Here is a 13,657-nt window from a genome sequence, read left to right on the forward strand (position 1 = left end):
ACCCACATGCAGTGTTTGGTCAAAGTTTGTATCACTTTCCCACCGTCTCCTCATCTAGGTGAAACTGCCACATGCTGCCAAGGGCAGAAGTCCAGCCTGCCCTCCCGTGCTCCATGTCTTGTGGGGAGCATACATTCTTTCACCATTAGGTATGGCATTAGCTCTTCGTGTGTCGTAGTGCCCTTGGTCAGGTTGAGGCACTTTTCTTCCTTTCCTAGAATGCCAGGAGTTCCATAAATGAATGATGAATTTTGACAGGTACTTTTTCTACATCTTTTGGGATGATGATATGGCTTTTCTTTTTCAATCTCTTGATATGGTAAATTTCATTGATTTTCAAAGGTTGAATCAATTATGTCCACATTTGTCATGCTGTCTTATTCTTTAATATATTGATTTTGTTTGCTAATATTTTGTTTAGCATTTTACATCTGTATCTGTGAAAGGTAGTGGTCTGTAGTTTTCTTTCCTTGCAGTATCTTTGGTTTTGCTAGTCAGGATAATGCTGGCCTCATAGAATGGGTTAGGATTTTCCTCCTCTTCCCCCTCCTTTGAAACAGGTTTATGTAGAATCGTGGGGGTTTATTAATTTACTGTGATAAATATTTGGTAGAATTCACCAGTAAGGCTATCTAGGGTAAAGATTTGTATGTATGTGAGAGAATATTTATAACTGCGAGTTCCAGGTTCTAATAGGTACGGGTATCTCTTAGTTAGTGGCTTTGGTAGTTTATCATTTAAGAAATTTGTCCATTTCATTTCAGATGCTTAAAATTGTTGACAGCGTTCCCTTATTTTTTCAATGCCTATTGAACCTGTGCTAATATCCCCTTTCATTCTTGATATTGGTAATTTGTGCCTTCTCTTTTTTTTCTTGATCAATCTGGCTAGGGTTTGTTAGTATTTCAAGGTTTTCAAGGTAGAGTCTTAGATCATTGATTTGAGACCTTTCTACATTTATAATGTATGCATTTAATACTATAAATTTTCCTCAAGGCATTGCTTTAGCTGCATCCCACAGGTTTTGAATATATTATGTTTCCACTTTCATTCAATTAAATATATTTTTCAATTTCCCTTGAGATTTCTTCTTTGACACATGGGTTATTTAGAAGTATACTAATTTCCAAGTATGTGGGGTGTTTCTAAATAACTTTTTATTACTGATTTATAAATCTGTTGTGGTCAGAGAACGTATTTTGTATGAGTTCAGTCTCGTTTAAGTATGTTGAGATTTGTCTGTCTTGGAGAATATTCCATGTGCGTTTTAAAAGAATGTATATTCTGTTGTTGGGTGGAATGTTCTATAAATTGTCAAGTCAAGTTGGTTGTTAGTGTTGTTTAGGTGTTCTGTACTCTTATTGGGGTTTTTTTTGTTGTTTTGGGGGGTTTTTTTGTTTGTTCAGTTACTGAGAGAGGAGTGTTGAAATCTTCTGACTATAACTGTGGATTTGGCTGTTTCTCCATTCAGTCCTATTAGTTGTTGCTTTATGTTTTTAAAACTATCTTTTAATTCACTTTTACTGGTTTTGAAACAAACACGTTTTATTTAGAAAAACAAAGGGTTAAAAATAAAATTGATGGTCAGCCACCAAAATAAATAAGTAAAATTAAAACTAGCCAGAGATAATTTTAATGAGTAGAGTTGAATTGATCCTTCAAACTTGTTCATGAGTCGTGATCATTCTTTTTGTATTATTATATTAAAAACTATTTCAGAAGGGAAATTTGTAGTCAGTTACAGTTTTATTGTGGTTTGGCAAATAAGTTAAATTTGTCACAAACAAGTCATGGAATTTTAATGATATGATTCCTTTTGTATGAAATTTTACTAACATTTAAAATAGGAGATTAAATTATTTTGTGGAAATAGGAGATCAAATTATTTTGAAATTATAAAGAGCAATGTTGTCATTAGTTTAGCATTTGGGAGTATGCAATTGGTTAAAAATTCTATTTAAAGATTATTTAAACTGCTCTATTGACTCCTTCTGTGACTGTCTTCCTTGTTTATCACAAACAGACACTCGCATATGGGGACATGAACCACGAGTGGATTGGGAACGAGTGGCTGCCCAGCCTGGGCCTCCCTCAGTACCGCAGCTACTTCATGGAGTGCCTGGTGGACGCCAGGATGCTGGACCACCTGACCAAGAAGGACCTCCGCGGGCAGCTGAAAATGGTCGACAGTTTCCACAGGTAGGTTAATGCGGATGGTTCTTACTAATTGACTACGAGATTTTTCACTGTTGCCATCTCTAAATAATCTCTTTTTTTAAAAAATAGAAACAGTTTCCAGTGTGGAATTATGTGCCTGAGAAGATTAAATTATGACCGAAAAGAACTGGAAAGAAAAAGAGAAGAAAGTCAGAATGAAGTAAAAGGCTAGTACATGGTGTTTCATTGATTTAGCATATTCCTGCTTCCCTGCTGTGTTAGCAAGCTCAGTGATTTCCAATTTTTCAAAAAGTTGGGAAAGGCTTTAAGGGCGTCATTACAGAGGAGGAGGGAGAAAAGGAGTACTCCAAGACCTTCTTCTGCGGCCAGAGAGTATGCACTGCATCCGCGTGCGGGTCAAGTGTCCCACGCTAGCACTGTTCCCATGAGTGTAGAGTTTTCCTTGTGTTACGACATGTGCTCTTTCACTGAGAAATGCTGTTCCCCACTGTCAGATGACAACAGAGCAAAGGTGAGCAAGCCCTGCTGTCTGCTCACTGGATTCAAGTGTGAAAAATACGGCACTGGGGTTTATCCAGGGGCTTTAGGAGCACAGAAGAGCTCAGAGCACAGAGCCTTGTGTTTCTGCTCCCAGGGTGGAGGGAAAGAGGCACAGAGTTAGCGTGTCAGCTGGTCTTGAAGGAAGAGCACGACCTTCTTGGGGGGTGGGGGGTAGCAAGGAAGAGGCACTTCAGTTAGAATGTGAAGGCTGAGCAATGTAAGAAGATGTGGCCATTCACCTGGGACACACAAGGATCTCTCCTCTGTTGGGGGCCTCTCACCTAGTGCCCTCTGAATGACCAAGGAATTTGCTTTTTAAGTATGACACTAAACATTAAGCTCAAAGTAAACTCTCCCAGAATTTTTGGATTGTAAGGAAATCACTAATAATGATACTAAGCAGCAAACCTCACTGAACAGTGAGTAGGTGCCAGGCAGTGTTCCAAGCAGTTTCATGGGTTGATTTATTTCATCTTTACCACAGCCCTATGAATATAGATGCTATTTTCAAGCCCAGTTTTTACTAAGAAAGAAACTAAAGATAAAAATATGGCTGAGAGATAGCCCATTTGAAGGGTAGTTTATTCATGAGTGAGTTAGTGTGAATCATGAGAAAAACCGTAAGTCGATGTTTATACAGTATATTTATGCGTATGACCTTTCATCCAGAAGATGCCCAGAAACGGGCATTGGAAATGAAGTATGTCAGTCTGTTTTCTGTATCCATTTTATGTCTCTTTATAACTGACAAAAGCTGTCTATGGAAGTGATTAGTAAAAATAACTTAAAAAAAAAAAAAAAGTGATTAGTGATCATCTAAATGTGATTCTACAGAGTGGCTATTTTTAGATTCTCTAATAGAGCAGATTTATTAATTCACAGATGATGAGATCTTCCCCAGTGTCTCTAATATGCTGGAGCATACCTTTGCCTCTCTGTTTTTAAAATGGGACAACATGAACAAAGTCTTCAAGACGAGAACCGGGGGCCTGTGTAGAGTTGAGCAAGCTGTGCGGGTCAGATGGCACCAGCCCTCCTGCGGTGGGAGGTCTGTTTCCAGAGACTCTGAAGTTTGTGTATGAAACGTGGTGGTAGGGTCAGGTATTCAAACTCCTATAGCCCTTCTGGTTGCTGATCCCGGGATCCTTATCATTCTCTGTTCTCTAAAGATACAATGTATATAATAACTTTATTCCTCTTGCGTGCATTGGAAGAACAAGTTGTACTAATTGGAGCGTTTCCGTTAGAATGGAGTGTCTAATTGTCTAAGTGCAGCACATGGTTGTCCATTTAGCAGTGTCGCCCAGCTCTTGTGGGGATCATGTCTTTTGTCAGGAACTGAAGGATAAGGATCCATGGTAGGAATCTTTCCCCTGCGTTACAGGGTGTGTGTGGTGAAGAGGACTTCCTGAGGCCACTTCTATAATTATTTTTACTCTTTTGCAGATGTGCTTGTTTGGAGCAATGATCGAGTGATTCGCTGGATCCTGTCAATTGGTCTTAAAGAATATGCAAACAATCTTTTAGAGAGTGGCGTTCACGGTGCCCTTTTGGCCTTAGATGAAACCTTTGACTTCAATGCACTGGCGCTATTGTTACAGATCCCAACACAGAATACACAGGTGACACTGGGAACTGTCCCCATCTCCACTCAGTCACAGTGCTCAGTCTATTCTCCTGATGGTAGACATTTCATTTTTCCTTTGAGTGGAGAGAAAACATAACAAAAAGACCTCAGACAGCTAGTAATCTCTTTTCACAACAAATCTATAACATGTTGGTTCAAAACAGCAGTGCTTGATTCTGCCTTCTCATTTTCTTTTGCGAGCATGAGAGTCTTGCAATAAACAAAATAAGGAGACTTTTGTTCCAGTCCATATGCTAGTAAGAGTGCTACATATGTAGTTCTTCCGTGGAAGAAGTATTTTTAGGTGTGCCTCACAGATGTTTTATTAATTTTGCTTCTGTGGGTAATTGCCTTATGTAATTCTTTTTTACTCATGGACCCATTTGAAAACTAGGAAATTTTTATTATTCCACAGAACATTGAATATCTTTTGCCAATACCCCTAACCAACCCACACAGCACACTCTTGCATATAATTTTCAAGAGATCATGGATCCATCTCCCCAAAAGTTCATGCACGCACTCCACATTAAAAGCCCTGATTTAAAGTACTATCATGGTTCAGTACATTCATAGCAGCAAGTGAGATTTTTTAAAGTCTTCGTTTAAAAAACAATTGTGATGTGTTAACATCCTTCAAATTAGGTTGATTAAAGTTTTGGTTGTTTTGCTATTTCAGGCTCGTACTGTCTTAGAAAGAGAATTTAACAACCTTTTGGTCATGGGGACTGACAGAAGGTTTGATGAAGTAAGTTTTCAGCCTAATGATTTTTAAATTTGTGTTAAATGTAAACTGTTTTATTATACTTAGGACAACCATCTAGCTAGGCTCTCTCTTCTAATTGTGGAGATAATTTTACTTTATGAGTTAAGCTAACAAATGAGCTATTAAGACACTAATATTTTCTGGCTGGTTAGCTCAGTTGGTTAGAGCATGGTGTCGATAACACCAAGGTCCAGGGTTGATCCCTGTATGGCCAGCCCCCCCCCAAAAAAAAAAAAGAAAAAAAGAAACTATTATTTTCAATACGGCAGTTTTGTTTTCATTTTTTCTACTTAATTTTTGACACCCCTCAAAAGTGGTTTTCACATCATAAAACATTGGTTGTAATCTAGCAGTGGAGTCTGTGTTTCAGGGACAACTGGATATCCTACCCCAACCCAGAGCCCCTATGCTTTGGGGAGCATGTTTAAGAAGTATATTAGAAAACACAAAATGTTAATTTCCCCTATACAAAACCATGACTCATTTATTCCACACTATTATTATCTTCACTGGACCTCAGAAAACTTGAGTTTGACCAGGGGAATAGAAGGCCACATAAAAACGTATTATATAGCTAGAAAGTGATTTCTGCAAGAAAAGAGGTGAAACATGGTGATAGGATAGGTGGTCCAGGACTGTCCTCGTTTATGCCAGTTAAGACCCAGCAGGAACATGAGCATGCCCCCTTTCACACTCAAGTTCCAGTGTGGGCAATAATTGTATGATCATCAAAGAAAGGGTTAAATACACGTGAACAAGAATACACTTGCAAGGTCAGCAGTCATTTTAAAGGACAGTTAACTCTATAGCTCTGTCTTTTATTTTTAAATGAATCTTATTTTCCGTTCTTTAATTTACCAGGACGATGATAAAAGCTTTAGGAGAGCACCTTCATGGAGAAAAAAATTTAGACCAAAGGACATTCGTGGCTTAGCTGCTGGATCAGCAGAGACTCTTCCTGCAAACTTCCGGGTTACTTCTTCTATGTCTTCACCCTCCATGCAGCCAAAGAAGATGCAGATGGACGGTAGGTGATGGGCCAGGCCAACCTGCCACTGGCTTCGGGCATGAGCAGCTTTTTGTGTGCAACATTAATAATTACCTAGAATGGCTTATTTAATGTTATAAGGCATTTGAGTACTGTTGCATGCCCATATATAAATGTTTTTAAATTAACCCTAACGTTTGTTTATAAAAGTTTAACAATAATTATAGTATTTTTTTTTTAAATCCTTGTCTGGTTGAATCTTAGCATATTCTTTTAACTAATAAAGCTAAACGTCCGTCTGTGTTCTCAGAGTGTGAGATTGACATCCTACTTGCGGATAGTGTGTGTGACAGGCAGTACCAGAAAGCTCTTTACAAAATAGTAGTACAGTAGCTTTCAAACCACGTAATTTACTCCTAGGACTTCTGTCCACACTGGAATAAATGACTGAGTAAATTTTAAATAACACACGATTTCCAACTTCTGGGAGCCCTGCCTCTGCTTTCCTCCCTTCCTCCTGCTTTAATTTTTCCATGTAATTACACTTCTACCTGGTAGAGAAAGACGGGGAAGGGGAGAAGGTGGACCTCAGGGCAGTCACCACTGGAACGAGGTCAGCCCTGTTGAATATACCAGCAAGAGAGGCAAGGCAGTGTGATTTCAAACAAAGTTTGGGATTTTCCCTTTGACAGCCACTTTGATTGGAGAGCACAGCCAGTTAAGAGTTGACTGTGGTTTCCTGACGGGCCTCTGAGCTCTGACCCGGTGCTTATCTCGTGGAAGGCAAGTCACAGAGGCGAGAACCAGACACCTGGTTTTGAATCCGGCTGTGCCATGAGGAGGTGCCTGACCTTGAGCAAGTTACCTGACTGCACCGTGCCTCAGTTTCCCCACCTTTGCCACCTGTCATGTGAGGTCCTGAGCCCCATGTCAGTGTCCCTGTTGGGCCCTGCTGCAGTCCCTGTGTGCTCGTGGTCATTGTTCATTCTCAGCTGCAGTGCACATGCGTAGACTAGGAAAACACTTGGGTTAAGAGCTCTATTGATGGAGTTTTATAATTTTTTTTCTGTCATTAGACCCTCCCAGCAGTAGCTTTATAAGTTTGATCTTACCTACATAAAAATCTGAGAAAAGTACATTTATATGGAGCCTTTGTTAAGCAGGACACTTTTGATGAGGATGGCTTACAAGGCAGCATTTTTAGTGAAAAGCTGAATTTTTTTTGCCAGAGTTTAATAATATACTTAATGGGAAAAATCCAACATGTTTTTTAACTAGCCACTTTTTAAAAATTAGCACTTTTTCTTCCAGGGAGCATGCAGATAATTCTTATAATTTTTTTTTTTTTTTTAATTTTTAAAAAAGATGACCGGTAAGGGGATCTTAACCCTTGACTTGGTGTTGTCAGCACCACGCTCTCCCAAGTGAGCCAACTGGCCATCGCTATGTAGGGATCCAAACCCTTGACTTGGTGTTGTCAGCACCACGCTCTCCCAAGTGAGCTAACCAGCCATCGCTATGTAGGGATCCAAACCCTTGACTTGGTGTTGTCAGCACCACGCTCTCCCAAGCGAGCTAACCGGCCATCGCTATGTAGGGATCCAAACCCTTGAGTTGGTGTTGTCAGCACCACACTCTCCCAAGCGAGCTAACCGGCCATCGCTATGTAGGGATCCAAACCCTTGACTTGGTGTTGTCAGCACCACGCTCTCCCAAGTGAGCAACCGGCCATCGCTATGTAGGGATCCAAACCCTTGACTTGGTGTTGTCAGCACCACACTCTCCCAAGCGAGCTAACCGGCCATTGCTATGTAGGGATCCAAACCCTTGACTTGGTGTTGTCAGCACCACGCTCTCCCAAGTGAGCTAACCGGCCATCGCTATGTAGGGATCCAAACCCTTGACTTGGTGTTGTCAGCACCACGCTCTCCCAAGTGAGCTAACCAGCCATCGCTATGTAGGGATCCGAACCCGTGGCCTTGGTGTTGTCAGCATCGCACTCTCCCTAGTGAGCCACGGGCCGGCCCATTTCTTATAAATTTTACCTGTAACTTGGCCTTCAGCTTCATCTTCATCAGTGCGCTGAGTAGTCTAAATGAGCGCTTTCTTATTTTCCTCACAGCTTCAATCTCTGTTTTCCACACTATAAATCACATTTTCCTGTTAAATATTAACAAGCAGTATTAAGAATGAATTTGGATAGGTTAAAAATAAACCTAGAAAAAGGTGTAGGGAATAATATTATACAGAAGAATACTGTTTACCTACACATAGATAAACTAAGGCATAAGTCTGGTAAAATGAATTATTTTAATGGCTTTTTAAATAAGGGGATGTAAGATAAATCCTAGCAGTTCCCTGGGCTCCTAGAATCAGAAGGATTTATAAAGATTGTCCATTCTCAGCAACAGTACCAGCAGTCTTAATGTCTTCTGGAAGCATGGCAGGATGTTGATAAAAAGTGTTCCTGGTGCACCTGTGGGGGCAGCAAATACCTGCCACAGATTTTGAAAGCTTCTTACGCAGTGTGTGGGAGTCGGGCTTACCTATTGGGCCAAAAGATAATCAAACTATCAGTGGTCTCCATTATTTCTGGTAGAAACTTGAGAATGGGCTTTAGTTTTCTTAGATAAGCCATTGTTCTCTCCCCACTGCCGTGACCTGCTGCATCCGTGCCACCAGCCTCTTCACCTGCTCCATCTCCTCCTGGGGGTGGGGCTGGGGGTGGCAGGGGCGCAAATGGTGTTTCCCAGACAGAGCAGTGAGGGGTGGGCCACAAGGTGCTCCCTCCTCTCCTCAGCCAGCCATTCTTAGAGACACAGGATTTAGGGCAGAAAGAAACGTCCAGCTGGTCCATAAATGTAGAGTTTAAGGAGAAACAAAGTGATCGCTTTAAGTAGTCCTTTATGCAGGTATACATTTTGAAATCGTTTTTATATCATTTGTTGCTCCATTGTATTTCAGAGTTAACTTCCAGTGTCTCCCAAGGCTCCTTGGGAGGTGGGAGGACCACCACTGGGTGACACTTTGACTCCCTGGCCCCTTCCCACCCACTCTAGCAGGCTCCCCTCAGACTCCTCAGGAGGTGCTGTTACAGGCATAGGAATGTGTATCTGTGCTTGTGCCCTCATGTGACATTTCGAGACTAACTGCACGCTGTGTTTGCATGCTTCCTCTTGTGGCTGTCGAAACAGGCAGTGTGTCAGGAACACAGAGGTTGGATTCTGCCACAGTCAGGACTTACTCCTGCTAAAGCCTCCTGCTGGTGAGTAGAGAGCGACCGGATCCCTGGAGAGTGTCCAAAGGTACCACGTCAGTAAGCATGAAGTCGTAGCATCAGACTAGGGTTGCTGGTAGGACCCGAGAGCCAACTTCAGTTAATTGGGGAATTTAAAAACTATGGACGCGCAAGCTCTCTGTACCCATTAAGATAATTTTGGTGGTACAGCTGATCATAAAGAGGTTAGTGTGTCCTTGCTTTTTAAGAAAAAAATACATTTCCTCTTTTTCCTTAAACCTAAAAAATCTAGCTCATTTTAAGTGTCTGCTGATGGGGGCGGGGGCGGGTAGGAGAGCAGAGCATGTCTGGAGAAAGCATTAACTCAGCTCCTTGCTGACTGCCACGAGTAGTCAGGAGCAGCCAGGGACAGTCTCTTCCACTGTGACATTTTTATGTACACTGGCATAATTCATAAGGTTGCTTTGTTATAAGTACACATTCTTGAATGAAACATGCCCCAGGGTTCTGTGGTTAATCATGTATTATATGAAGTTTCTTGAGACTGTGTGACTGTGTGACACTAATAGCCTTTCAACTTAGAGAAATTGGCCATCACGGGGATCTTGCTCCTGAGTGACCCCGCCCTCCCTGCTCTGGTGGTTCGGAGCATCCGCTCAGCTCAGGCAGGGGCCGACTGGCACAGAACTCTCTTCTTCACTGCTCTGGGTCCCAGAATAGAGCTGTCTGCTCCACTTGGTTTTAATGTCTCAAGTGGAATATTTGATTGGTTTCTTAATTTTTTTTTATTTGGTAACTTTTTTTTTTTTTTTTTTTTTAAGATGACCAGTAAAGGATCTTAACCCTTGACTTGGTGTTGTCAGCACCACACTCTCCAAGTGAGCTAACCGTCCATCCCTATATAGGGATCCGAACCCGGGGCCTTGGTGTTATCAGCACTGCACTCTCCCGAGTGAGCCACGGGCTGTCCTCTTATTTGGTAGCTTTTTGACATATGCCAAAATGAAGTCAATCGGGGAACTCTCTCATTGATATGCATAGTCCTTGATGTTTATCTAGTAATTCTCAAAGCAGCTGAAGCACAGAAAGTAGGGGAGGCCTGCGGGAGTCCGTGTTGGTAGAAGCTCAGGCACCAGCATCTGAAGTTACAGTTCTTTGTCAGTGTGGCTTCTATTAAGAGTGGCTTTTTGTTTGTTTTTATTTTCCAGTTTACCCACACTACTTCTACAGATGATTATGCAGCATTTTGAATCCAACAAAGACTACATTTTAGAATGCAATGGAATCTTTAATCTGTTAATACTTGTTATATGGACCCTAAGATATTTTATTACAGAGTTTTTAATTAGTGAAAAATTCATGAATACCATAGAGAAAATATTTTAGAATTTAATGTTTCTTATATTTATGTAAACTTATGACTCTTCATTTATATTGTTACTTACTTTTTCATGTATATCCAGGCTATAAATATCCTTTCAAATCAATTCATGTTCTTATACCTAATTTTAGTTTTTCAAATGAATGTACTGTAATGCTTATATGTATAAATCCTATGGACAAATATAGGGCTTTTGTAAATTATACATTTATTGTAATTATTATTGTTTAATTTTTTAATGATAAACCATTACAGAGAAGAGAATTTTACTACATTTATAAAATCATTATGACACAAGCAATGTGCATTATCCTTTACAAATGCAACAATCATTTTGAAATAAGCATACTTAATTTCAAGCAATTCTTGTTGTATTTTAATGACTGACCTTGTATACTTTTTCTAGCAAGAAATGCTTTATTCTGCAGTGTGAACAGATGTAAAATATCAGGTGTTAAATATCAGCTTCTAATAAAATTTGGACTGAAGGATGATCAGAACACTATGAAAATCTCTTAGCACTGGTTAACCCTTTCCTAGCCTAGTCTCTGGATGGACTGGGTGGCTTGTCTTCAGCGACTGACCAGAGCCATGAGCCCAGCCGGGAGCTGTTCTCTGCGGGGAGAGAAGGACTCCTGGGGGCTGGCCCCCGCCTACCCAGCTGGCTTCCCTGCTTCCCTGTTTTCCTCGCTGGAGACAGGGTAGGGAGGCTCCCATACCAGGACTCTTCGAGGACCAATCAGCGGGCACTGCACCGTCATCTCACAGGTATGGGTACCTGCAGCACACAGGCGCCCCTGAACACTATATAGCGTAGCAACTCTAATAAAGGCCTTACTTTCTTATGTAAATCATCTTGTTACATTTGTTTGTAAACATGTTTAAAGAATGAACCTAGTCCTACATTTTTAGATTTTGATGATATAGCTATTTTGGATTGTATAAGTAGCAAATGTAACTTTTACTTTACTTTTTAAATGGCATATTAAAAAGCCAGCAAAAAATGTCAGGTCATGGTGCGTTATTTATTATGCAACTGAAACATAGATAGAGACAGCATGTCTTTTTACACTTGTTTTCTGCTTTTAATTTACTTGTACAATTCATTGTTACTGTTCTGTTTCTCTATTAATCTTTTGTGAACTTCCTGATTATGTAACAAAGTATGTACAGTCTACTTTTGAACTATTTTTATCACAGTATTATTTATTGCTTTCTTTCAATAAAGTACTGAAGCATTTTCCACTGCCAATAAAGAATACTGGGAATAAGCTGTAATTATATTGAAAATTGACTGCAGCTGTTTTATCTCATGCTCTAGGCTGATTTCATGAAGGCAGTGTAACCACATGGAACTTATGTTATAGGAATCAATTAGAATAAAAAAGGTGGAAGGTGGAAGTACAGGATCAGGGTGGTGTAGGGAGGAAGGTGTGTCCTGTGCTCTGCTCTGGGGCTCAGAGACTATCTCATCAGTACCTAAAGGGGCGCTCAGGAGATGGGTGGATGGTGCCAAACGAAGAAATGTGGAGGCTCACAGTCTGTGGGTAGGGCTGGCTGAAGCAACCCTGGATTCAGGGCTCAGATGGGGAGCCTAAAACTTGTGTGTGCACATGCACACGTGCGCATTCCTACTGCCTTCTGAGCTCTGCTTCCTTCCCCGGCGTTGGTTCTGTTGCCCACTGTCCACACCTCATCTCAAGGTGTCCCAGGGCCACATCTTCCCAGACTTATGGCAGCAGGAATCAGGAAGCCTGGCTCTCTGGTGACTCAGACCAAGTCCTCAGTGGTGAACCAGCCCACTGTGGCAGAGGTGAGGGGAACCACTGTAGGGCTGGAGGCTGATTCCCAGGAGGAAAGCTGGGTGCTGGCGAGTGGCCGGGCAAAGGATGCTACACCCAGTAGCCCTGGGACAAGAGACAACCATTTACCTGCCCACTGCAGAGACAGTGTTGCCATTGGGCTGGGAATGCACAGAGCCCAGCACCCACACCACCCACCCTGGGCAGTGTTTGGATGACCACTGCTGGCGCTGGCCTTGGTTTCCATTGTCCTGTTCTGTCCTCCATGGCTGACCAGTGAAAACACGGGTCTTCCTTACGTGCATTGATGCCTTCCAGCTCATCGCTATCTGGGCAGAGCCATCCAGCTTCTGCTCCTGCATTTCTTAGTTCTCGGGGTTCACTTACGTGTGAGGTGTAACAGGCTGATGTGCCTCTACCTTTTCCATCTTGTCGTCCTTTCTGGCCAAACAAGCCAAGCAGGACGTGGGTAGCTTAAAGCTTCTGGAAAGACAAAATGAAACAAGTCATCAAAGTTACAAGTGTCCTATCAAAACCGGATTGTGGATTCCTCAGTGTTTTTATGCCTTAAAGAAAAGTCAGTTGAGAAAGAAAGCAAGAAAATGTTTCAGGCGCTTTCCTTTCCTGAGAACACTCGCAGCCGTTCTGTTTCTCAGGTGCGTGTCTCACACCGACTGTCCCAGGGCTTGCCCGCAATGGGGACCGGCTGGGGTTCTCCCCAGTCCAGTTGTGGTTGGGCTACAATCTGGACTCTTTTCACCCAAAAATTCTTCGTTAAGACTACTTCATCTTGGCTCAGGTGTGTAAAATTGCTTTTCAGTTTTTCTTCTCAAGTTTCTCATCATGCATTTTCATGGCAATTGTGAGTTTTGGGTAGCGTTCTCTGCTTTTTCAGCAAAGCCCTGCCTGTTCCCATTCAGGACTGGGTTCCCAGGACTTGGAGAAGAGTTCCGACTTCTCTGTATTCCGTGGCACGTAGATGGGTAGGTAGATGGACAGGTGGGCTGGAGCACAGGTGGGCAGACAGACAGGGGGATAGCCAAGTGTCGTCATTGCTGCTACTCAGTACGTTTCTAAATATCTCAAATACTTTTGTGTCTCTCACATTTCCTTAGCTTAATTCCTTGGCGAGAATGA

The 13,657-nt window shown here is 41.7% G+C and overlaps 1 protein-coding gene across 1 annotated transcript in view; it reads left to right on the forward strand.

Annotated features, from left to right (window-relative positions):
* The window catches only part of PPFIA1 (PTPRF interacting protein alpha 1), a 93,171-nt gene extending 82,402 nt beyond the window's left edge, over positions 1 to 10,769 (forward strand). Inside the window, exons 24-30 of the mRNA XM_063095652.1 lie at positions 2,024 to 2,199; positions 2,287 to 2,384; positions 4,165 to 4,340; positions 5,025 to 5,093; positions 5,973 to 6,138; positions 9,294 to 9,364; positions 10,546 to 10,769. Of these exons, the coding sequence (XP_062951722.1) occupies positions 2,024 to 2,199; positions 2,287 to 2,384; positions 4,165 to 4,340; positions 5,025 to 5,093; positions 5,973 to 6,138; positions 9,294 to 9,352 (744 nt within the window). The 3' untranslated portion in view covers positions 9,353 to 9,364; positions 10,546 to 10,769. The remainder of the gene's footprint in view (positions 1 to 2,023; positions 2,200 to 2,286; positions 2,385 to 4,164; positions 4,341 to 5,024; positions 5,094 to 5,972; positions 6,139 to 9,293; positions 9,365 to 10,545) is intronic.
* The last annotated feature ends 2,888 nt before the right edge of the window (positions 10,770 to 13,657 follow it).

This window comes from Cynocephalus volans, chromosome 4 (genome assembly GCF_027409185.1).
Source record: "Cynocephalus volans isolate mCynVol1 chromosome 4, mCynVol1.pri, whole genome shotgun sequence".
NCBI classification, from domain to species: Eukaryota; Metazoa; Chordata; class Mammalia; order Dermoptera; family Cynocephalidae; genus Cynocephalus; species Cynocephalus volans.